This window comes from Molossus molossus, unplaced genomic scaffold, assembly GCF_014108415.1.
Source record: "Molossus molossus isolate mMolMol1 unplaced genomic scaffold, mMolMol1.p scaffold_m16_p_19, whole genome shotgun sequence".
In the NCBI taxonomy this organism is placed as follows: domain Eukaryota; kingdom Metazoa; phylum Chordata; class Mammalia; order Chiroptera; family Molossidae; genus Molossus; species Molossus molossus.
This window is the reverse complement of record NW_023425354.1, coordinates 31,105,930-31,128,892: the sequence shown is the minus strand read 5'-3', so window position 1 is coordinate 31,128,892 and position 22,963 is coordinate 31,105,930. Positions and strand designations below refer to the sequence as shown.

Genomic DNA, 22,963 nt, shown 5'->3' with positions numbered 1-22,963 from the left:
TTCAGAATCCTTTCTCACACTGAGCTACCATTATATGCTGGGTCACCCCTGCCCCCAACACACACCTGGACTTTGTAGCTCCTTGAAAACTGGGCATGTCCTATGCATACTGTCACTCCAGAGCCCAGTGCAGGGCCTGACACAGAGCAGGTGCCCAATAGACAGTGCTTTGAATAACAGAGACTCCAGCGTGGTGGCTCACTCAGTGCTGATGGTGGGATGGGACCCCATCCCTCCCCTCCAGGAAGGAAGTTGGGGAGGTTGAAGGACAACACCAGGTGCTTTTTTCCCACTGCCCAGGTTTGGTTTTCAAGATTTTCCATCTTGGAGGTTAACTGAAGGGGCAGAAGGAAGAGAGCTGGTGGGGGGAGAGCCAGCTCAGAAATCTTTTTCTTGAAGAAAGAAGGCCCTGGAGCCTGACAGACCCCAGGGGCAGAGACAAGGAACACACACACACACACACACACACACACACACACACCCTGCAAAGAATGGGTTTCATGGTTGCCTCCTCTCCTAGCCCTAATTAGCAGCTGCCCCTCCCTACATTGTCCCAGGCCAGCACCCCAGCCAAGGCCTCTTTTGTGCTCCCAGATTCCTGGGTGCAAGGTGGCCTCATTAGTGCCCGGAGACGGTCCCATCTCCAAGGAGCAGGCAGACAAACAAGGGGGGGGGACCAGGGGCACAGTGATTCGACTCCAGCCTCTGAGTGCCTTGGCGGTCATTCCTTGGGCCCAGCCTGGAGACAGCCCCCCTATATGAGGCTAATCTTAGATTTGCCTTTGTCTAGCCTCAGAGTGGACGCAAGTGCCTGTCTCTCCCCCACCACCTCAGAGCACTATAAACCCCAGGCCCCTGATAGCAGGTCACATTCGACGGCCTCAAAGTTCCTAGCTATTTGGACCACTGGAGACGACACCTTTCCCTGCTACTCCACTCTGAGCTCCAGACACCATGAACACTCACTCTACAAAGGTAAAGGCCCAGGGATGGAGGGGGTGCATCATACCAGAGGGAAATAAGAGTGCCTGCTCAGGGGCTGGAAGAAAGGCTGAAAGTGTCTCCTCTCTTGGTCTTCTCCTATGCAGACTCTGAGGCAGGCAGGGGACTGGGTGGACTCTTGGCTGAGAACCTGCCTTGGCTAACATTTGACTGTACCCTGTTCTCCTAAGAGCCCATGTTTATTGAGCACTTACTATTCACCAGATGCTGTGTTTGCACCTGTCATCTCAATTAATTCTCCCAGCAGCCCTGCACAGTAGGGATTAATACCCAGTTCACAAGTGAGGAGGCTGTGTCCCCTGAGAGGGTAGGAAACTGGGCCAAAGCCAGGTTCAGCGTCCCCTGCAAAGGAGCAGGCAAACAAGACAATGACTTGGATCCTGCTAGTCCTTGATTCGCATGGGTTTGACGCGGTGGGTAAGGGGTAGTGGGACTAAATAGAGCCTGTTTCCCTGAGTGCACAAACTTCTGGTGCAGACAGACGCAGACACACCTGTTTTCAGGTGGATTGTTAAGTACTCTAATAAGGGAACAACGAATTAAGGATACCCAGAGGAGACGGGGATTTATTCTTCCCGGGGGGGGGGGGCTCAAAGAGCTTCCCAAAGGAGATGTGCTGGGAAGGAAGGATGAGCGGGTAAAGAAGCCAGATGAGCCCTTCTCAAACCCTTCACGCAGCTTTGGGAAGTTGCAGGAAAACGAAAAGACAGAGAGGGAGGGGTGCAGACCAGGAGGGGGCGCGCAACCATCTGGGCAGGGCCTGGGTGTAGGAGCTGGACGCAGGCGCGGCGGGAAGACCCCCAGCACCCGGTCTCCACCTCCTTAGGTCTCCTGGGCCGCCGTGACGCTGCTGCTGCTGCTACTGATGCCGCCCGCGCTGCTGTCGCCGGGGGCAGACGCGCAGCCCCTACCCGACTGCTGCCGTCAGAAGACGTGTTCCTGCCGCCTCTACGAGCTGCTGCACGGCGCGGGCAATCACGCGGCAGGCATCCTCACCCTGGGCAAGAGGCGGCCAGGCCCCCCAGGCCTCCAGGGCCGGCTGCAGCGCCTCCTGCAGGCCAACGGCAACCACGCGGCCGGCATCCTGACCATGGGCCGCCGCGCAGGCGCAGAGCCAGCGCCACGCCCCTGCCCCGGGCGCCGTTGTTCCGCTGCGGGCGCCGCCTCTGTAGCTCCTGGGGGACAGCCTGTGGTCTGAACCCATGCTCAGACTATGTCCTGGCCCTGCCCTCTCTCCTCTGCCCGCCCGCGGTCAAACCCCAGAAAAAAAGTGCAATAAAGACGAGTCTCCGTTAATGTGGCTGGTCTCTGTTCCTGTGTGGTAGAGTCCTGCCCTCCAGGGGGCGTAGGAGTCTTGTGAACAGTAAAGTAAGGAGGGCCTGGACGCCCCGCCCTGGGACACCTCGGCTTGGGCGTCGTTGAACTGGAAACACTCTTGCATGGGGAGTTCCCAGAACAATGAACCATACAAGGCCGTGAGGTGCGGAAAGAACTACAGATGTGCATGTTTGGAGGGGAGGATGCAGGACACGTCCCTCGATGCTCTGCTGTATTGGCCCTTTACAGAAAGACATGAGAAAGAAGGGAGAGCAAGAAAGGCTGCACAGAGGAGCCTAATCAGCTGGGAAGTGTTGGGAGTAGAGCCTGTGGAGAAGGCAAGGAATATGAGGTTCAACATGAATCATCTAGAGCGTGGAGTAGAAGGTGTGGGGAGAGGTGAGGCACTGGAGCTGAGGCGGTTAGGTCGTGCAGCCCAGACAGTGAAGGCCCTCACAAATCCCCAGGCTTTGCACTTTATTCTGTAGGTAGCTGGGAGTCACGAGCTCTTATGCAAGGACGGGGCAAGCTTTTCCTGCAACTTTATCAGAACGCACGTGTTATGGGTTGAATTGTGCCTCTTCCCCAATTTCATATGTTGAAGTTATAACCCTCAGCACTTCCAAATGTGATCTTATTTGTAGGGTCGTTGCAGATGTTAGTTAAAAGGAGGTCATATTGGAGTGGAATGGGCCTCCACTCCAATATGACTAGTGTCCTTATAAATAGGGGGAATTTGGACATAGAAATGCACACAGAAAGAATCCATGTGAACATGAAGGCAGAGGTGGGTCATGTATCTATAAGCCAAAGATTGCCAGCCACCCTCCAGAAGCTAGAAGAGATGTGTGGAACAGGTTTTCCCTCACAGCCTCCTAAAGGAACCAATCCTGCCATCATCTTGAGCTTGGACTTCTAGCTTCCAGAACTGTGCGACAATAAATTTCTGTTGTTTAAGTACCCAGTTTGTGGTACTTGGTTACAGGAGCTCTGGGGAACTAATATAAACCCAAAAGTACAGACACAGAAAGGTGTGGCACTTTTAAGCAATCTAATGTGCGTCTCAGACTCTGGGGGGAAGGAGGGACACAAGTGGTTTGCCCTCTCCCGAGACCATCTTTCCATTTTCACTGGTTTTAGCTATTTTGTTCTGGGAAGCAGTCACCCTGAGCCTCCATGCTCAGCTGCCCCAGTAATTTTCTGCTTCTGTGGTAAAAAAAAAAAAGTCCTGTGTCTGGTCTTACCTGGATTCTTCTTGCTGCTGTACTGGTTAAATCTTGGAAAATATGGAGTTCAAAGTCCACCAGTTCAACTTTGGAGATTTGCAAACTGACTCTATCCATCTTGAAACTATCTTTCTCTTCCCCAAACTTTCTTCCATCCTCTCCTTCATTTGAATAGCAACGGAGAGAAGAGGGGTGAAATCAAGACAATAGGAAGAGGAAGAATAGGGAGAAAACTGCTCAACATATTTTGTGCCAACGACATACAATATGCTATTAAATTCTCACAACTGCATGGGGTAAAAATTATTAGCTGCATTTTACAGATGAGAAAAGTGAGGCTCAGAGAGGCCAAGTCACATATTTAGTTAAATGGCAAAGCGAGGGCTCTACCCGGTGGACTCCACAGCTCTTTTCATCCACCCTGCGGGGCTCAGAGGCAGAATTTGCCAGTGTGCCCTACGCAAACTGAGGCACAGCCTCTTTAACCCTTGCTGTCTCACGTTGGAGCACAGGTACCTGGGAGTGCTGCAAAATAGCTCAACTCCAGCAGGCAGCACTGTGAATCAGGTACCATTCCCAGCGTGGGCGGAACGCGGGGAAACCCGTGGGGCGGAGCCACAAGAAGCGCCAGGGAATCACGCCTGAGGGCGTGGCTACCCGGGAAGAGGCGTGCCTGACACTCAAGCCCCTCCCACCTCTGCTCCTGGTGGGCGTGTCTCGAAGTCTCTCTGCGAGAGACTCGCGTGGGCCGCTCCCCTCCCGAAGGAGGGCCGCGGAGGGAGGTTTGGGTGTCATTGGTGGCCCCTCCCCGTGCGGGGCCACGTGGCGGGCGCGGGCCGAGTCCCGGGAAAAGAACCTGGCCTGTGGGGAAAAGAACCACCGAGGCGGCGCCCAGCCGAGCCAAAAGCAGCGGGGTTCGGAGCAGAGAGGCGGCAGTGGTTAGAGGGATAGTAGGAGGCAAGCGGGCGCATGGGGCGCCCCGGCCCCATCGGCAGTGCGCGCCTTTGGGCCGGGCCGAGCTGAACGCTCCCCAGCGCCGTGGCTCCAACTCGCTCCCTGAGGCCATGCCGGTCATGAAGGGGTTGCTGGCCCCGCAAAACACCTTCCTGGATACAATCGCCACCCGCTTCGACGGCACGCGTGAGTGGGGCCGAGGCTGAGGCTGGGGGCTCGTGCCGGGAGGCAGGACTCCTCCGAGGCCGGCTTGGGTCTTTCGGATGTGGTGAGACCCGAGGCGAGAAGGGAGAGTGGAGTTGAGAGGGTCTAGGAACTCCCGAAACCGCGGTAAAGGAATAGGACTGAGCGCTCTGTGAGGGGAGATGGGGAGAGGGCAAAAAGTGCGGGGGGACAAGATAAGGGGTGTGACTGGAAGTAAGAAAGGCTCTTTGTGGGGCAAAACGGAGGAGAGGCCTTAGGAACGGCCCACTCCGGGGCAGAGCTCTGCTGTCTGGGGCCGCGTAAGGAGGTATCCGAGACGAGGAGGTCGGACGAACTGGTCAGGAGTCTAATTAATCCCTGACGGCTCCAGCATCCCCTCCCCCCAGGAAAAAGAGAGAGGGAGGGAGAGAGAGAAGATCAGACTTCAGCAAGACCTAGTTTAGATTAAGGTCACGCACCCCAAAATCGTGGCGCGTCTGTGTCTGAGGGAGGTGAGGCAGGAGGAGGGGGTGGTCCATGTGAGGAAGGGAACTCCCTGCTCGCCCACCCCAGTTTGGTTCCCAGGTTCAGCACCTTGGACAGCCACACTCCTCCTTGCCCGCCTTTCTCTTTTCCTACTTTGCTGCCTAGAGATCTCTGCCTGACCCTCTAGGCACCCTCACCGGGATCTGGAAGATAGAGGGAGGGGTACCTGAGGGCGGAAACTGAGCTGCTGGGGGCCCTACCCGCCTCCCCACCCTTCCTCCACACAGGCCTCCCTTGTTTCCATAGCGCCCATCACCAGGGCAACAAGCTCTGGGATGGAGGAAGGAGGCTGCTGCACAGGGCCCAGCACCTCCCAGACACCCTCAGTGTCCCCATCAGCCACCCCACCCCCAGACACTCACCCTTCCTAGCGCCCTGGTACTGGTTGTGTCTCCAGCCCCTTCCCTCAGCTGAGATTCTGTCCCTGCATGGCCCATAGAGCCCCTCCCTCTGTGGCCTCCCACCCACTGGAACTGGAGGGAGCTAGCTCAGGACCCTGCTGCTGCGGTTGCTGGAGCCACAACATCATCGCCCAATCCTGTCAGACTTTGAGTACTTGAAATTAGGTAAAGGGATGCTAAAAAGAGGTCCTTTCTTGGGAGGCAGGGAATGAGGACTCTACTCATTACTGTCTCTCTCCTCCCACAAAGGAGATTTGTGAGTTTGGGTCATCTCTGCCTTTTTGTTTCCTATCAATAAAATGGGTGTTATATCACCAAAATCTTTGCCCTCTCCACTTTCTAACTGTATGACAGGGTAGTGGCTATGGACGTGCTTTGAAAGCTGTGCAAGTGTGGGGGAGCCATTTCACCTTCTCGCCGTAGCACAGACTATGTTACCAGAGGTTTTACCCAGATCACTCATGTAACTCTCACAAGGACCATGTGAGGAAGATATATTGTCCCCCACTTTGCAGATAAGGAAGCTGAGACACAGAGGAGTTAATGAACTTGCCCAAGGTTACCCAATCAGTAAGCAGCAGAAGGGGTGTGCTGGAGCCCAACTCACCATGCTCCCACAGTAACAACCCACTAGCTTGAAGGCAGAGGGATGAACTGCATGAACTCTTGGGGTTCTTTCAACAATCCCCTAGCAGTCCCTGTTCCAGTTCCAGGCCACCCTTAAGTTCTTGTCCTTTTGCTGTATTTCTTCTTATTCTTATTTCAGAATATCCCAAAGAGGGATCCAGGGATCACATGGAAGCCTTGGCAGCTTCCAGCTCTGACAATAGTTTGGGGGAGGTACTGCCCACCTGGCAGCTGAGCTCCCCTCCTGGCTTTGATCTGATTTTGACCTCTTCTTCCCACAGACAGTAACTTCCTACTAGCCAATGCACAGGGCCCAAGGGGCTTTCCCATCGTCTATTGCTCTGACGGCTTTTGTGAGCTCACAGGTTACGGGCGCACCGAGGTAATGCAGAAAACGTGCAGCTGCCGTTTCCTCTATGGTCCAGAGACCAGTGAGCCAGCCCTGCAGAGGCTTCACAAGGCCCTGGAGGGCCATCAGGAGCACCGGGCTGAAATTTGCTTCTACCGGAAGGATGGTGAGGGGACTGGCCTGCCCTGAAGCCCTACCCAGACTCCAGGATTTACCCAAAGTCCACTTGGCACAGTGAATACCTGGGTGCTGGTCCCCGCACTGCCACAAGCTGTATGACACTCATGTATCCCTAACCCCCTCTGGGCCTTGGTTCACCCATCTAGAAGATGAAGAAGTCGGCTAACATAATATCTGGGTTCTTTCCAGCTCTAAACTTTTGCCAAACCTTTTGACTATGCCCAGGAGCCAAGGGGGGTTAGGGATGCCATAGGTCGCTCACTTGCCCCCTCCATGTTTCCACACATACAGGCTCAGCTTTTTGGTGTCTCCTGGACATGATGCCCATCAAGAATGAGATGGGGGAGGTTGTGCTTTTCCTCTTTTCCTTCAAGGACATCACTCAGAGTGGAGGCCCAGGACTTGGTCCCTCAAGAAGCCATGGGGACAGTAATCATGGTAACTGCAAGTCTGGGGAGAAGGTGCAAATGGTCAGAGGTCCTTGCCCAAGGTCACACAGACCTCTCCCTACCCAGCCTCATGGGATATGCCACAACTTATCTCTATATCCTTCTTCCCAATAGAAAACTCCCATGGCAGGAGGGGAGCCAGCTCAAGACTTCGATTCGCCAAGAGACAGAGCCGCACTGTCCTACACAGACTGACTGGCCATTTTCGCCGCCGGGGCCAGGGAGGCATGAAAATCAATAATGTGAGTCCTGTCTCAAGCCCAGCATCTCCCAGCCATGATGCTGAGGCACTCTGTTACTGTCTCCCTGTTTCCCTGTCTCTCTGGTCTCCCTCCAGTGACTTGTCCCTTTGTCTGCCCATTTCTCTTGTCCAACTCTGCTCTATCACATGTCCCCCCTCATCTCCTTCAATTTTCATGTCCCTTGATTCCTTGTGATTGCCATTACTCTGATCAGAAGTTGTCACAAGGCTGGGCTCTAGCAGCAATTATATCACCTACCTCTGGCTGATAAGGTTACCCTATGGGGGAGGGGTGGAATAACAAGCTGTGATCCTGGGGAGAAAGCCCCCATTGAGGGCCTCACACCTAGCCCTGTGTACCACTCCTAGGACCCTGATAAAGCCACAGGATTGAGACTCTAACCCTCTGTTTAGTCTCTTAGGGCTAGAGGGAATGGAGAGCTATGCTAGCCTCCCCTCACTCCTGGATATACCAATCCCCCACTGGGCCCTCAGAACCCAAGATGAACTTGAGGAAGAAGCTAGTGACCCCTCAAGCTAGGGTATGTGTCTGATTTTTCATCATATCCTTAAGCAGGATGAAGGTCATACCTTAAAATATTCCCCACAAAACATGGTTGACTCAAAAAGAGGCCTGAGCAATAGCTTGGCAGAGGAAGGAAGTGTGGGGTGCCAACCCCTGACCCCTCTCCTGCACCTTCTATCTCTTCAAATGATTGTGTCTGCAGAGAACACTTCTCCTGTTCCCCATCCCCTTCCTTCCTCTCCCTCCACCAGCCTTGGCTCCTTTTCCCTCCAAATATCCCTAATCACTACTCCTCTTCCCTTAGAATGTGTTTGAATCAAAGCCATCAGTGCCTGAGTACAAGGTGGCCTCCGTGGGGGGGACCCGCTGCCTCCTCCTCCACTACAGCATCCCCAAGGCTGTATGGGATGGCCTCATCCTCCTCGCCACTTTCTATGTTGCGGTCACCGTCCCCTACAATATCTGCTTCTTGGGTGATGACGACACCCCCATCACTTCCAGACACACCCTTGTCAGTGACATCGCTGTGGAGATGCTCTTCATTCTGGGTTAGACCCTCTGCCCCACATACCCTGGTGGGTGGGCTGGAGAGACCCCCTCATCCAAGCCTCACTCTATCCTGGGCTGCAGGACCCAGTCATTCAGAGCCCATCAATCCCTGGGTCTTTACGCCCTAATGGTCCATGTGCCCTGACTCCTGTCCCCTACAGCCTTGTGCCTCTAGACGTCTCCTCCCTAAGGACCAGCCAAAAGCCCAATCTGTCTTCCCCATTCCTGCCTCTAACTCCATCCTGGATCTCTAAGGCTTTTCCCAACTAACCCAGATCCTTGGTCCCTTGGCCTGAGTTTCTAGGCTAAGACACCCTAGTAACAGCCTTTTGCACCCCCAGATATCATCCTGAACTTCCGCACCACCTATGTGTCCCAGTCTGGCCAGGTGGTCTCTTCTCCGCGTTCCATTGGCCTCCACTACCTGGCCACCTGGTTCTTTGTCGACCTTATTGCTGCTCTGCCTTTTGACTTGCTTTACGTCTTCAACATCACCGTGGTGAGTGCCCTTCGTACCACCATGCAGCCTAACCTCCCGACTTCAGCACAGCAACTCCCATTAAGGGATTGACTCCAAACCCCGACTCAGTCCTTCCCATCAATCTGTCTGTGAATATTTGTCAGGCATCGGTTATGGGCAGAGTCCTGCACTAGGATCTGAGAAGGATCTGAGAGGGTCTGTGCTCTTGGGGAGCTCAGCTCACAATCTCTGAGGGAAGCTGAGACAAATGAAAAACAAAGTAGGGCTACCAAGGCGGTGTTGGCCTGATGCCAAATGAGTGGTACTTTTCATATTTTTATTGAACAAACAACTGATGAGCATTTAGCTGTCTGCAAAGCACTGTGTGGGGCATGGTCACTGTGGGGAAAAGGGACAAAGATTCAGCCTCCAAGCAGCCAAGCTGGCGAGGGGACAGGGCTACTGAAGGGGACAGCAGGAACAGGAGAGGTGAATGAAGTGGAAAATGAGACCCTGGTATTGTACACGGAGGCTGGGCACAGGGCTAGCTGACCGTGGAGTTCCAGGCTGGAACATGGACATGGGTGAAAATGATCTAAAATCTAGCCAGTGCCAGGGAGGTCAAAGCTCCTCAGTTGGCAGAGGCAAGAGGGGCCTGGGAAGGGTTCCGGAGGGAGGTGAGAGTACAGCTAGACCCTAGACGGAGAGTAGGAGTTGGCTGGCGGGCGATAAGGGGAGAGAGCATTTGGGGCAGCATAGCAAGCCCAGACAGGGAGGGAGAAGTTGTAGGGTAGGTTTGGAGGCAGAGGACTAAGATCTGTGGCCTCCTAGCTCCCTAGGGACTGCATGGACATGCCCTTGAGTGGTCAGCTCTGCACCTACACAGTAGATAGTAGGTCTTCTCCAGTCCAGGGGGCGGGAGTCCCACCCGCTGTCCCTGGACCCCCCTGGTTTTGGGTGGGGAAGTGGAGAGCAGTTTCCCTGTGCACTCCTCTCTCTGCCACATTTAGCTATAGTGGGAAACCTCCTACACGCAGCCGGATTTAACTAGCTGCCAACGAGCTGTGGGCCTCTTCTCCTGGCTGTGTACACGTGTGTGCACGCTCCCACACACGTGCACATGTGTGTCTGCCCTGAGGCTGCAGCCATTCCAGGCAGAGCTCCCATGCCCTGTGCCCCCCAGGCTGTGTCAGCTGGTCAGACAGCTGTCCCTGGGGAAAGGGAGAGCTTCAGGGAGCCCCTTGTCCCTCTTCCCAGGCAGTTCCTCCCCCTCTGGTAACTTTAGGAGCACTTTACTAAGTGTACTACATTCTTTTGCACACATCATCACATAGGAGCCTCACACTAACCCTTCAGGGCAGATTCTCTTATCCCCCTTTTTCAGAAATGGATACAGAGGCTCAGAGAGGTTAAGTGGCTTGCTGAAGGTCACACAGGTAGCAGTGATAGGCAGGAGACTGGAACCAGGTCTCCAGACTCCTAGTCTAGTATTCTTTCCAACAGAGTACCTTGCTTCCCAGGAAACCAAGGTACCCGAGTGGATGGTCTGGTATAAAGAGAGGTGAGGAACAGTGCCGGGGCTGGAGGGAGGCAGAGCAAAGAGAGAGGATTAGGAGCTACCGGCAGAGCTGTGGAATTGAAGGAGTCGGGCCTGGGACAATCTGGTGCAAGGAAAAGGAAAGGAGGTCCCCAAGGGAGTGGGGCCCAGGACAGGTGACTGAAGGAAGCCCTGAAGGACCAAAGTCAGGAGCTCTGAGGTCTGGGGGCAGGCATTAAGCCCCAGAGAGGGTCCCATGAGGTGGCTCAGGAGCCAAGGCTGCCAGAGATGCTCCTGGAGGCCCCTGAAAGGCCAGCGAAGGGCCTCCATTCCAGGTTACCCCTGCACTGTCCCAAAGCCCCAGCCCAGTAGTGAGAAGATAAGCCCCCACCTGCTCCTCATCTCCAAGATTGGAAAAGTTGATTGAAGCACTAATAACCACAGTGAAAACAGTGTGGCAGTAATATTAGCCAATGTTTACAGGACCCTTTTAGGTGCCACTAGCTCCACCAACCCCCATTTAGTCCCATGACGGTGGAAATCTTGTAGCCCAGGCTCCCTCAGTCCCTGCTCTCCTTCCCTCAGTAGTTCAGCACGGCCCTCTCATCTCAGCTGACCAAAAGGGGAACTTTCCCCAGCCCTTGCCTATCCCCACTCTTCCATGTGTCCCACCACAACTGCGGCCGTCATTAACAACCAGCTCTTGTCCACAGCTGATTGTGCCTAGGACACCAGGGGCTTTGTGCAGGGGCCAGAGGTCATTCTGTCTATTCCCTGCCTTTGGCCAGGACTCACTCTTTCACAGCCCATGGTGTTGTCAGTATGACACCAAATGGACTTTGGTGTCAGCCCAGTTCTGAGTCCCAGCTCTATCATTTCCTCGGTCTGTGACCTTGAGCAAGTCACTAACCTCTCTGAGCCTTAGTTTACTCATCTGTAAATTGGAAACAATAATAATAATTGGACTGAGGCATAATTTTTTTTTGATGAGGATTACAAATATTTAGCCCAGCTCTGACACATAGTAAGTACTTACTAAGTGTTAGCCATTATTAGTTTCAGTATTTTTCTCCCACTCCCACCCCCACTGCATTCCTGGTCACCTTCTCAGGACAACAGAGATGGTTTTTCCTGCAGCAGCTTCCCCAGGCTCCAGGGCATCTGATGGCAAGATGCTGGGGCGGGACATGGGGGGCCATGGAGGCTCTGAAGAGCTGTGCCTCTGACAGCCGCCCCCGCTGCACTCCTGCAGACATCGCTGGTGCACCTGCTGAAGACAGTGCGGCTGCTGAGGCTGCTGCGGCTGCTGCAGAAGCTGGAGCGGTACTCACAGTGCAGCGCTGTGGTGCTCACGCTGCTCATGTCTGCCTTTGCACTCCTTGCCCACTGGATGGCCTGTGTCTGGTATGTCATCGGGCGCCAAGAGATGGAGGCCAACGATGCGCTGCTCTGGGACATCGGTGAGCCACTGACCCCAGACTTTCACTGACCACCCATCCACCTGCCCTGCCCACTCAGGCACCCAAGCTGATGCCTCCACCACCCACATTCCTCTTTTCAGCCAACCAACATGCATTGAGCTCCTTCTGGAGCATGGGTATACGGATTTGAAGACAAAGGGTATACCTCAGGGGGACCTCACAGCCTAGCAGGGGAACAAGACTGGTGATAGGCAATCAAAATACAGTATGGGATACACTCAGGTAGTAGGGAAAGTGTGTAGGGCAGAGGGAGCAGTACCCCCACCCTGGCCCCTTCTGGTAGCTCTCTACTGCCATCAAAATACAGTCCACACTCAGGTAGTAGGGAAAGTGTGTAGGGCAGAGGGAGCAGTACCCCCACCCTGGCCCCTTCTGGTAGCTCTCTACTGCCATCAAAATACAGTCCACACTCAGTGCCCACCCTACACAGTGCTGCAGCCTTCTTTGTCCCCATCTGGCTCCCCTTTATCCCATGCCCCCTGTGCTGCAGCCACCCTGGCCTCCCTCCAGCTCCCAAGTTGTACTGCTTTCTCACTTTGGGCCTTGAACATGTTTTCTTCTCTGGAATTCTTTTCCTTTGCCTCCCCTCCCTTCTCCTAGGTAACTTGTCTATTCCTTGCAGTCTCAGCTAAAAGGCTCTGCCCTAAGGGAGCCTTTCAGGAACCATACTCTCCCCCAACCCATTGTGTTGGCTCTCCCTAACCCAGTTTGACTCTTAAGATACCCTACAGTTTCCTTTTAGTAGCTCACCTCCCACCTGTAATGATGTATTTCATGTCTCTTTCCCCTCCAGACTGTAATTTCCACCAGGGCAGGCAGAATGTCTGCCTGGGTCAAGTTCCAGCAGCCTGTACACAGGAGGCGCTCAATAAACTATTAGAGAGTAGCAGAGGCCTCTGAACAGTCCTCAGTGTAGGGAGTCTGTAGCCTTGAACTGCAACTGTAACCAATTTCACGGTGGGGAGGCCCAGGCTGAGGCTGCTCCTCACATTTCCTGTGCTACCCCATGCAAACCTTCCCTCGCCTCTGTAAATACTTGGCCGAAGTCAAGTGCAGGCAGCTCAGGGAAACCCAGTTCTCCACCGCTGGTGCAGCCCGGGTTCCTTGCATCCCTCTACTCCCCAGGCTGGTTGCATGAGCTGGGCAAGCGGCTGGAGATGCCCTATGTCAACGGCTCCGCCGGAGGACCGTCTCGGCGCAGTGCCTACATTGCTGCGCTTTACTTTACGCTAAGCAGCCTCACCAGCGTGGGCTTTGGCAACGTGTGCGCCAACACTGACATTGAGAAGATCTTCTCCATCTGCACTATGCTCATAGGCGGTGAGGCCGGGCGTGCCAAGCCCAGCGTGCGGATAGGGAATTTGGGGCCCAAAAAAGGCCATCCAGACAGTCCGGCATTCATTCCTAGATGTCTCCTCTGCACCTACTACATGCTGGTCCTGGGGGAATGCCACAAACAGGCGTGGCTTCTTGCTAAGGGGGAGGGAAACTCAAGTTCATGACCTAATGGGGGGGCATGAGAGGAGCATCAGGTATGACCCCTCTCAGGACCACTCTCTGTTCTCCTCCCCACGCCAGCACCTGGCACTAAGTGGTCACATAGGAGCCCAATGGCTCTCCTGCCCTTCCCCAGGAACCCAGAAACCCGTCCAGGGCAGGGTGGTTTGGGAGCAGGTGGCCACCCTGACCTGCTGCCCATCGCCCACGCTGCAGCGCTGATGCACGCCGTGGTGTTCGGGAACGTGACGGCCATCATCCAGCGCATGTACTCGCGCCGCTCGCTCTACCACAGCCGCATGAAGGACCTGAAGGACTTCATCCGCGTGCACCGCCTGCCGCGGCCGCTCAAGCAGCGCATGCTCGAGTACTTCCAGACCACGTGGGCTATCAACAGTGGCATCGACGCCAATGAGGTAGTGTGCCGGGACTCCTGGTCCGCGCCGAACGGCGTGCAATGGGGAAGGGGTCACACACAGCCTCTCCAGGTTTGGAATGGAGGCAAATGGGGTCCAGGGAGGTGAGGTGTTATTCCCAAGGGCATGCACCCACCCAAATCCACATCCCTTTTCCTGTGCACTAGAATTCGGGACCTGAAAGGGAGCTCAGACCTTAACTAATGCCATGCTCCCTTCAGCCAACATTTCCCAAGCACCTGCTGTGGGCCAGCTAATGTGCTGGACACAGGGAGCTCGGAGGTGAGCACACTCCGCTCTTTCCCTCAGGGAGAAAACCGTCTGGTAAGGGAGGCAGACAAGTAAATAAATTACACAGTGAATGGGACTGTGCTGGAGGGATGTATGTGCCACTTGGGATCCCCATTGTGTCTGGGCCTGGAGGAGTCAGGGAAGGGGGCACAGAAGAGGGGACACTGTGGAGGACAAGAAGGAGATCGGCCTGCCACCAGAAGGCCATTCCAAGCAGAAAGAGCAATAGGAACTCAGATCTAGAAATGTTGACACCAAAGAGCAAGGGAGTCGAGGGAACTAAAAGCAGTTCAGTGAGCCTTCAGGAACAGTAGTGTGAGCACTGTGCAGGGCGGAGTGGGAGAGGAGTGCAAGAGTCTGGGAGGCAGGCCCAGCTCATAGAGGCCCTTGACTTTAAATTTTATCCTGCAAAATGTCTAGGTTGGGGAGTGGCCTGGGGAGCTAGGAGGTATTTCTGAGAGCAGGTGCCATGGGACCTGGTGATCCTGGTTGGAGAAGAGGAGTTCAGACTGATTCCCAGGTTTCTGGCTTGGGGGAAGGGGCATTACAGGAGGAAGATTGTACTTAGGGGTGAAAATGAGAGTCTAATGTGGGGTCATGATGAGAGTGTGGTGCCTATGGGAGATCTAGGTGGAGTGTGCCCCGGAGGTAGTTGAAAATATGGGTTTGGACCCAGATGTAGGGCTCCAGGCTCATAGGGAATGGGGAAGTCATAGAGCTGGTTTTCGTGATGCAGGGAGAATGTGGGAAGTTAAGAGAGAGCCAAGAAGGTATGCTGAGGAAGAGGAGCCTGGGGAGGCAATGGGGATAAGAGAGCAGGCCATCCATAACATAAGGATGGAACTGTGAACATTAAGTTTGGCTCCTAGGAGGTTGTTGGTAGTATTCAAGGTCTAGTGTAACCCTGCAATTTACAAATGGCCCAGAAAGAGGATAAGGATTGCTCAAGTTCCACAGGGATTTAGGAGCAGAGCTAACTTCTAGTCTCCTGACTTCCAGTTTGAGGCTGACCCACCAGGGATGGTCCTTGCATATGTGGGGTAGAGTAATCAGGACATGTATGAGTGAGTGACCAGTGTGTGTAACCAAGGTCAGTGGACAAACTGGAAGAGACCTAGTCTCTGCCCCAGCAGTTAGGTTGGGAGGTCCACACACAAGTAAAATTGAGGTTAGACACACAGAAGTCTTCTGGAAGGTAAGAAATGGGTAACTTCAAAGTAGAGAGCAAGTTGGAGCTATTTCCTTGGAGACAGCTTAGCACATTTGTAGAAATCAAGTAGCAGCTGCAGGGGGGTTGGCCAAAATGACCTATGCCCCTTATGCAGTTACTGCGTGACTTTCCGGATGAGCTGAGAGCTGACATTGCTATGCATCTGAATCGGGAGATCCTGCAGCTGCCGCTGTTTGGAGCAGCCAGCAGAGGCTGCCTGCGGGCCCTCTCCCTGCACATCAAGACCTCGTTCTGTGCTCCGGGCGAGTACCTTTTGCGCTGTGGGGACGCTCTGCAGGCACATTACTATGTCTGCTCAGGCTCCCTTGAGGTGCTTCGTGACAACATGGTGCTGGCCATCCTGGGTAAGGATCCCACCACCCCCTACTACCTACCCTGGAACCTTCCCCCAGAGGCCTTGGGAGTGGCCAAGAATCTAGGGACTGGGCTACTCCTAGTGGATATCTGGAATTCCTGCTGAGGAGTACTCTTTATTGGTCCCTTCACCCTACTACTATCCTCTTTTGACAGTTCCCCTTGGACTCTCCCCTAATCCAATTGGCCATCAGCTCAACCCATCAACCCTTCCTCAGCGACTGTCCCCCAAATCAGTTGATTCTTCACCATTGACCTTCAACTCCATTGACCTTTATTCTTTAACTGACCTGTCTGCCATTCTTTGTTGATCATTCAATTCAACTGATCATTCCTCCTGGCTTACTGACATCCCTCATTAACTGCCTCGCAACTTCACCAGTCATTCTCCACTGACCTTTTCCCAATTTCATTGATCAGTTCTACCAATCCCACTGATTGACCCACCTTCAACCATTCTTCAAACACACTGACTACCCCTCAAATCCATTGCCTAGGTATATCCTCTTGGTCCCTCTGTCCCAGCTGACTGGCCCCAGCTCACTGTCCCCATCCCTTACCCACAGGGAAGGGGGACCTGATTGGGGCAGATACCACTGAGCCAGGGCAGGAGCCTGGGTCAGGAGCAGGCTCAAGCTGTGTGCTGAAGACCAGCGCTGACGTGAAGGCACTGACCTACTGTGGCCTGCAGCAGCTGAGCAGCCGAGGGCTGGCTGAGGTCCTGAAGCTCTATCCTGAGTATGGGGCTGCCTTCCGGGCTGGCCTGCCCCGGGACCTCACCTTCAACCTGCGCCAGGGCTCTGACACCAATGTATGTAGACACCCCTATGACCTCCGTCTTCTCTGAGGTTCCTTCCTTCAAAGTAGACCTCCCCCAGCCCCAGAGCGAGCCTCATGCATTGCCTTCCACTTTGAAAACATCCTCTCTCAACCCCAGGCACCCCCATTCATTGCCCCTTCTACGCTTAACATCTTCCAACCCCACTGACCCTACTCCATTGGCCATCACCCAACCCATGGACCATCATCTCTCACCACCTTTACTTCCAACTGTACTGACCCATCTCCTGTTTGACAACCCTCAGCTTCACTCCAGATTCCCCAAAGGACCTCCACTTTGGAAACAATCCCCCTTGTGTGCTCCCCCTCCACGAAGTCCCTTTCTGAACTGGGCACCATCCCCTGGGGCTTCCTCACTCACCAAATGTTTCCTGAGCCCATTTTGGTTTAGGTCTGCAGGGTACACCCTAGGCCTTTGTCTTTTACTGCTTTTCACCCTGACTTTCCACTCAGGATTTCTCTGAGTCAGAGTCGGAGGTATCTCTGACTCAAATCCACTCAAAGGCCCCATGTTCTCAAACACTACAACACTGATGGGTGTCACTAGGAGGTTTTCGCACTAATGGAGTAGGGAGGCGTGAGTAAGCTGGATCCCCTCTGTCCCAACAGGGCCTCAGCCGCTTCTCCCGATCCCCTCGGCTCTCCCAGGTAACACTCCTTTCCTGAGCGGAGTTAAGGTTGCATGGGGGGAGGTTGGGAGTGGAGGCACCTTCCCTTGGCTCCTCTGCTGCAGGGAGAAGGGAGAGGGGCTGGGGAGAAGCATCTGCCAGTGACGACGGTTGCTCAATGAAGGGGCCTGTCGTTCAGTGCCCTGCAACATCAGCTGCCCCCTCTGCCCACAGCCCTGCTCAGAAAGCCTCGGCTCCTCCTCAGACAAGATCCTGCCATCCATCTCAGAGGCTGAGGTTGGGCTGGAGCCTGGAGGTGGTCCCAGGCCCCGCCGGCCCCTCCTGCTGCCCAACCTTAGCCCAGCACGGCCCCGGGGCTCCCTGATCAGCCTTTTGGGCGAGGAGCTGCCCCCATTCTCAGCCCTTGTCTCCTCCTCTTCCCTGTCCCCATTCCCGTCCCCTGCCCTGGCTGGCCCAGGCCACAGCCCCTCCTCTCATGGCCCCTCCAGGGGCTCTGCTGTCAGGAAGCCCCCCCAGCTTCTTATTCCTCCACTGGGAACCTTTGGACCTTCGGACCTCAGTCCTCGGTGAGACACCAGCCTCCCCTGCCTTCCCCATACCACTGCTGGCTTCCAGAACCTTCTCTGGGCTCTATCCCCAGTGCTCCTCCCATCTCTGCCCCATGTGCCCACTGTGCGCTTCCTGATCTACCACAGCTTACAACCCCACCCCACCCCTTTGACCTTGCTCCTCCCCAGCTCCCTGGCACTGCTGTCCCCATTCACCCTCTGCCTGCTCTGCTCTGGCCCTTAACCTCTCCCCGTGGAACTGATGACCACTGCCCCTGTCCCAGGATAGTGGATGGCATTGAAGACTCTGGCAGCACAGCGGAGGCCCCTACATTCCAGTTCAGCAGGAAGCCTGAGCACCCTAGGCCCCCCTCTCAGGTTCCTCCTACAGGTAAGGGCCACCAGTGGGCTTCAACTCATAGTCACCAATTCATCTGCTACTCATTCATTCATCATTCATCCATCTGTCCATCCCACATGTAGTAAGGGACTACCATGTGCCAGGTACTGTGCTAGGAATGCACAGATAAACCAGACCTGGCCCACACTCCTAGTGAACTCCCAGTCTAGTGGGGAGACACCTGCCTACTCAAATGAATGATTCCAGAACAACGTGCTGAGCACCACAACTGAGACAAGAACAGGGCTGAGAGGCAGGAAAGGAGAGCTCCCCTAACTCTCTCTCTCCTAGAGGAGGAGACTCTTGAGTGGGGTCTTAAAGGGTGAGTAGGAGTTTGAGGGGAGGAGTAAGGCAATTGTTGAGATGCATAAAGGCATGACAAGAGCACGCTATGTTCAGGTATCAAAAAGAAGATCTGGAGGGTCTAGGAGGGTGGGGGGACTGGGAAAGTCATAGGGCCTCAAAACCAGCCTCAGAATTTGGTTTCCCCATCATTCTAATCCCAGAGCTTCCTTTCTCCCTGCTCTCTGCCTACCCAGCGACAGGAGGGGGCCCAGCCCAAGCTGTAGACTTATGCTTCCTACACTTACTGTGTCCCTTCACCCCATTCTGCCTGCAGGGCCCAGGCCCAGCCAGGAACTGGCCACTGAGACTGAGGAGGTGAAAGAAAAGGTCTGCAGGCTGAACCAGGAGGTCGGTTGGGGCTGGTTCCTCCCTCCAACTTTGGGATATCATTTTGGGATCAGAGACGTGCTTCATAAAAAAGCATTTCAGGATTTGGAGTCAGAATCCTGAATTTAAACATTCACACTAGCTGGATGACCTTGGGCAAGTCCCACGACCACTCTGATTTTTTATTTCCTCATGTAAAAATGAGAGAAATAATCCATTCTTCCCTGAGTTGTTGTGAGGATGCAGTGAGAGCGCACACATGCCCAGCCCACCCCTGGGCACAGTCTAAGTACTCAGTGACCTCTGCTTCCCCTCTTTCCCAGCTGGCTCAGGTTGTCCAGCCTGGAAAGAGGGCCTCTCCTCCCTGCACCACTGTGGGATATTCTGCATGGAATGGGCCCAACCAAGTCATAATGCTCCAGGCCTTTCCCTTATCCCAGCCCTGGGAAATGAGAGCTAAGCAAACACGGCAGCCAGAGGACCGGGAGGCTGAGAGGCCAGACCTGGAGCCCGACATCTGAATCCTGCTCAGGAAGAGCCCAGAAGCTGTAGGTGGAGGCTCTGCCTCTGCCTCCTCCCCAGGGATCTCAGAGTTGTCACCACAGCGAAGCAGGCCCAGCCCTTGGGAGTTGGCTTCCCTCCTTCTGATAAACATCAAGCTTCCCAGGAGAGCATCTGGGCCGGGGAGGGGTCTGGGGCTGGAGGTGGGGCCAGCCCCTGTTCAGCAAGATTGAGGACCAGCCCTGCTTTTGCTCACATGTCTAGGCCAGCGGCTCCACACTGGAGTGTCTACTGGTACCTGGAAAACCTGGTAAAATGTAGACTCCTGGGTCTCACCTAATTTGCAACGTCTGGGGTAGGGCCCAGAAATTTTCATTTTTATAAGTTTCTCCGTTGATTCTGTTCTCCGTTGATTCTGTACTCCCTAAAACTTGAAAAAACACTTGAGCTTGTGTGACGGGATCATCTGACAGTAAGACTACATCTGTCGCTTCAAAGCCATGCAATCTCTTTGAGCACATCTTTCTACATCTTGTAAAAGTGGGGTGTCTGGGAGGATGGCAATAGCTGCTGTCCATAATCTTTTTTGGAAAGTGGCTGGGGTATTTACATCTAGACACCAATAACCCCTGCCCTTCCTTCTTCTCAGGGTGGCCATGAGCAGAGAGTAGTTATGAAAGAACTTTGTAAACTGTAGAGGGAGGTGCACCTAGGAGGGTAGTGATTGTTGTGACACCTGGGAAACAATTTGATGTGTTTTCAACAGATCTCCCGCCTCAACCAAGAAGTGTCTCAGCTCAACCAGGAGCTCCGACACATGATGGGCCTGCTCCAGGCCAGGCTGGGTCCCCCAGGCCACCCAACAATCTCAGCTGGGCCCTCAGACACTCCATGCCTCAAGCTGAGACCTCCACGCATCTCTCCCTGTCTGTCGGGACCACCGTCTAGCCTCCAGGATACTACTCTTGCTGAGATCCACTGCCCAGCCACCGTGGGGACAGCAGAGATGGGGGCTGCCCACCCCAACCTCAGACCCTACATGTTGTCCCCCTACCCCTCAGAACCTGATCCTCTGGGACCCTCTCCAGTGCCAGAGGCCTCATTCCCAACCCCAAGCCTCCTGAGGCACAGCTTCCGGTCCAGGTCAGACACATTCCACTGACCCTGGCCCTGGCCCTGGCTCTATCTAGGGTGGTCATTGCCACCTGCCATCCAGAGGGACTGAGCCCATGGCCTCCTGCCTTGGGGTCAGCAGCCACCAGCTAGTCTGGTTGGCTCTGAATTCTCAGGACTTTTTCACAAAGCCTGGTCACTTCCGACCCTCTACCCTTTTCCAAACCTTCTCCTATCCTCCTCCTCTGGGAGAGGAGCCACCTAAGGCCATGGAACCCAACAGGCATGAGACAGAGCACGGTGTCCATTGGGCTGGGCAGATGAGATGTCCTGCCTTCTCCTCAGGACCTGGAGGCAGGTAGAGATGAGGGAGCAGGGGGGCATGGGGAGGGGCCCCAGATCCAGCCTGGGAAATGAAGAGTGAGGCAACAGCAGGCAGGATCTTGGTGTCTACAGCCAGAAGGATAGATGGCAGACTCCACTGCAGAGATAGCGTAGTGATATTGTGAGGTTGTCTGTCCCAGCCTCTGGGTCTCTGCTGGAAATTCCGAGAGCAATGTTTCCTCAAGAAGGCTAGGTGTGAGATCCCGGCTGGCATTTGAGATCCAAGACTTTTTAGGCCTTCAACCCAAGCTGGAGGATCTCATAGCCCACAGAGGAAATAAACTGATGACCCCCAGATATATATTCTTTGGCTCTCGGCATTTTTCCAAAATAGTAATGAGTTTCCAACATTAAAAATCATGAGAGTACACATAAAAACCCAGCTATTCCAGCCTCTCTAAAAAAAATTTTTGGGATCCAGCGATCCATATTCCACCTGGCAATAATCAGCTGGTGTTGAGCGCCCATTGTCCTCTTTATATGGGGATTGAACTCTCCACTTCTTTACAGTCCCCAGGTTTCTTGATCATCCCCTGACATTCAGCTGACTTCCCTCATTTGAGTTATTTGTCTGGTCTTTGTGGGTTTTGAATTTACAGTCCTTGCTTTAGTGTGTGCTTCCGGGTTCCTATGTCCCAGGGGGTATTTTTTGAGCCCAGCAATGTCTATTTCTATCCCTGGGCATGGGCCTGTCAACATTTCTGTTTCTCTCTGCAGGCTGTCACTGAAGGTGGTCTCGTCTGTTGCCAGCAACTTGAAACAGTCCCAGCAGCACCCCCTGTTCCTCCCCTGCCTCCAGACCTCAGCAAAGCCTTTTTTCCCCTTTTCCAACATGGTCTCACTCAAGGCCGTGGCTTTTTGCAAACTCACCCTGGTCTCCAGCTCTCCTTTACCACTCAACACCCTGGGCTCACTTTTGGATAGGAAATAAATTCTTTATTTTTGTAGTTGTTGTCTCTGGCTGTTTCTAGAGGTTGATCTAAGAGCCCCAGGGCTTTGGAGGAGCCTTACACTGCAGTCACTCCCCCACCACACCCCAGAGCCCTGTTGCTGTGTCTAGAAAGGGCAAAGGCACTAACCAATTCACTTGCCACCACATTCACACCACCTGAGGCCCTAGGGATGAGGCAGAAACCTTAATGAGTCACTATGGGCCATTATACCCTCCTCCTCTCCCTACCCCAGTCACAACTATAGATTCAGACATGTATGTGGAGGGACAGAGACCTGGCTCAGCCTCACCTCCAGGCCTGGAAAGGTGGCCCACGGAATCTTCACTGATCCTGTACCTGTTGCAGGTCAGGTATAGCAGGGTCTGGGGGAAGAGCTTATCACCAGCCCAAAACCCTGTGGGAATCCCACTCTGCTCCACCTTCTTTGCTCTCGTAAGCCCTCTCTTCCCTCTTAGCTTTCACTTCTCTGATGATCATTGCCGGGGTGGATCAGATGAGTGTTATGAATGTTGTTAGACAGAGGCACCCTGGAGACCAGATGGAAATAGGTGTGGGCAGTTTTGTGGCAGATTGTCCCAGAGAATTCAATTCTCCGGCTCTGGCTCCAGAGTATGATTGGTGTTGGCTGGTGCCATAGGAACAATGCCCACAGCTGTTTCTGGGGTGAGCACTGATTCCATACAGGTTTTGAGTAGGGTCCTAAAGGGTGAGATGCAGAAGCAGAGGAGGTATAGTCTGTGTTGGAGGGTAGGGAGTGGCCAGAAGCATAACTGATCCTAATCTATATTGAGGGGAACAGAAAAAAAATGGAAACAGCTCTGATGTGTATGGAGGGCAAGGTAGGGGCAAACAGAAGTGGTTCTAATCAGTATTTATGGATGAAGAGAGACAAGGCAGAAGTGGTTCGGCTCTGTATTTGGCATCACAGACAAGAGCTGGTTCCGGACGGGTGTGGGGGCAGGCAGAGGTAGTCCTGGGTGTTTTGGGATCGAGCCATAGGACGAGGGTCCTAGTATACTGCTGGGCAGTGGCAAGAGCTCTCCCTTTGATCTCACCCGGTAGCCTCCACAGAACCCTTCCTACCGGAGCTTCCATCACCTTCCCCA

At 54.2% G+C, this 22,963-nt stretch overlaps 2 protein-coding genes across 2 annotated transcripts; both read left to right on the top strand.

The window, feature by feature from the left end:
- Positions 1-954: 954 nt before the first annotated feature.
- HCRT (hypocretin neuropeptide precursor) lies at positions 955-2,290 on the top strand. Its single transcript, XM_036269882.1, has 2 exons — positions 955-975; positions 1,829-2,290. The coding sequence occupies exons 1-2, from the start codon at positions 955-957 to the stop codon at positions 2,198-2,200; spliced, it is 393 nt and encodes a 130-aa protein (XP_036125775.1). The 3' UTR covers positions 2,201-2,290.
- A 2,319-nt stretch (positions 2,291-4,609) lies between these two features.
- On the top strand, positions 4,610-20,569 carry KCNH4 (potassium voltage-gated channel subfamily H member 4). The gene is made up of 16 exons (XM_036269335.1): positions 4,610-4,685; positions 6,538-6,771; positions 7,077-7,223; positions 7,349-7,476; positions 8,306-8,549; positions 8,892-9,049; positions 11,800-12,007; positions 13,154-13,348; positions 13,742-13,941; positions 15,558-15,807; positions 16,384-16,628; positions 17,267-17,305; positions 17,500-17,852; positions 18,119-18,225; positions 18,854-18,927; positions 20,174-20,569. Exons 1-16 carry the CDS (start codon positions 4,610-4,612, stop codon positions 20,567-20,569), a joined length of 3,054 nt encoding a protein of 1,017 aa, XP_036125228.1.
- Positions 20,570-22,963: the final 2,394 nt, after the last annotated feature.

Coding starts and splice junctions, on each gene's coding strand:
- HCRT (XM_036269882.1), top strand. CDS start 955: ATGAACACTCACTCTACAAAG. Junction 976..1,828: donor TGAACACTCACTCTACAAAG/GTAAAGGCCCAG, acceptor CCACCTCCTTAG/GTCTCCTGGGCCGCCGTGAC.
- KCNH4 (XM_036269335.1), top strand. CDS start 4,610: ATGCCGGTCATGAAGGGGTTGCTGGCCCCGCAAAACACCTTCCTGGAT. Junction 6,772..7,076: donor TTGCTTCTACCGGAAGGATG/GTGAGGGGACTG, acceptor CCACACATACAG/GCTCAGCTTTTTGGTGTCTC. Junction 9,050..11,799: donor ACGTCTTCAACATCACCGTG/GTGAGTGCCCTT, acceptor GCACTCCTGCAG/ACATCGCTGGTGCACCTGCT.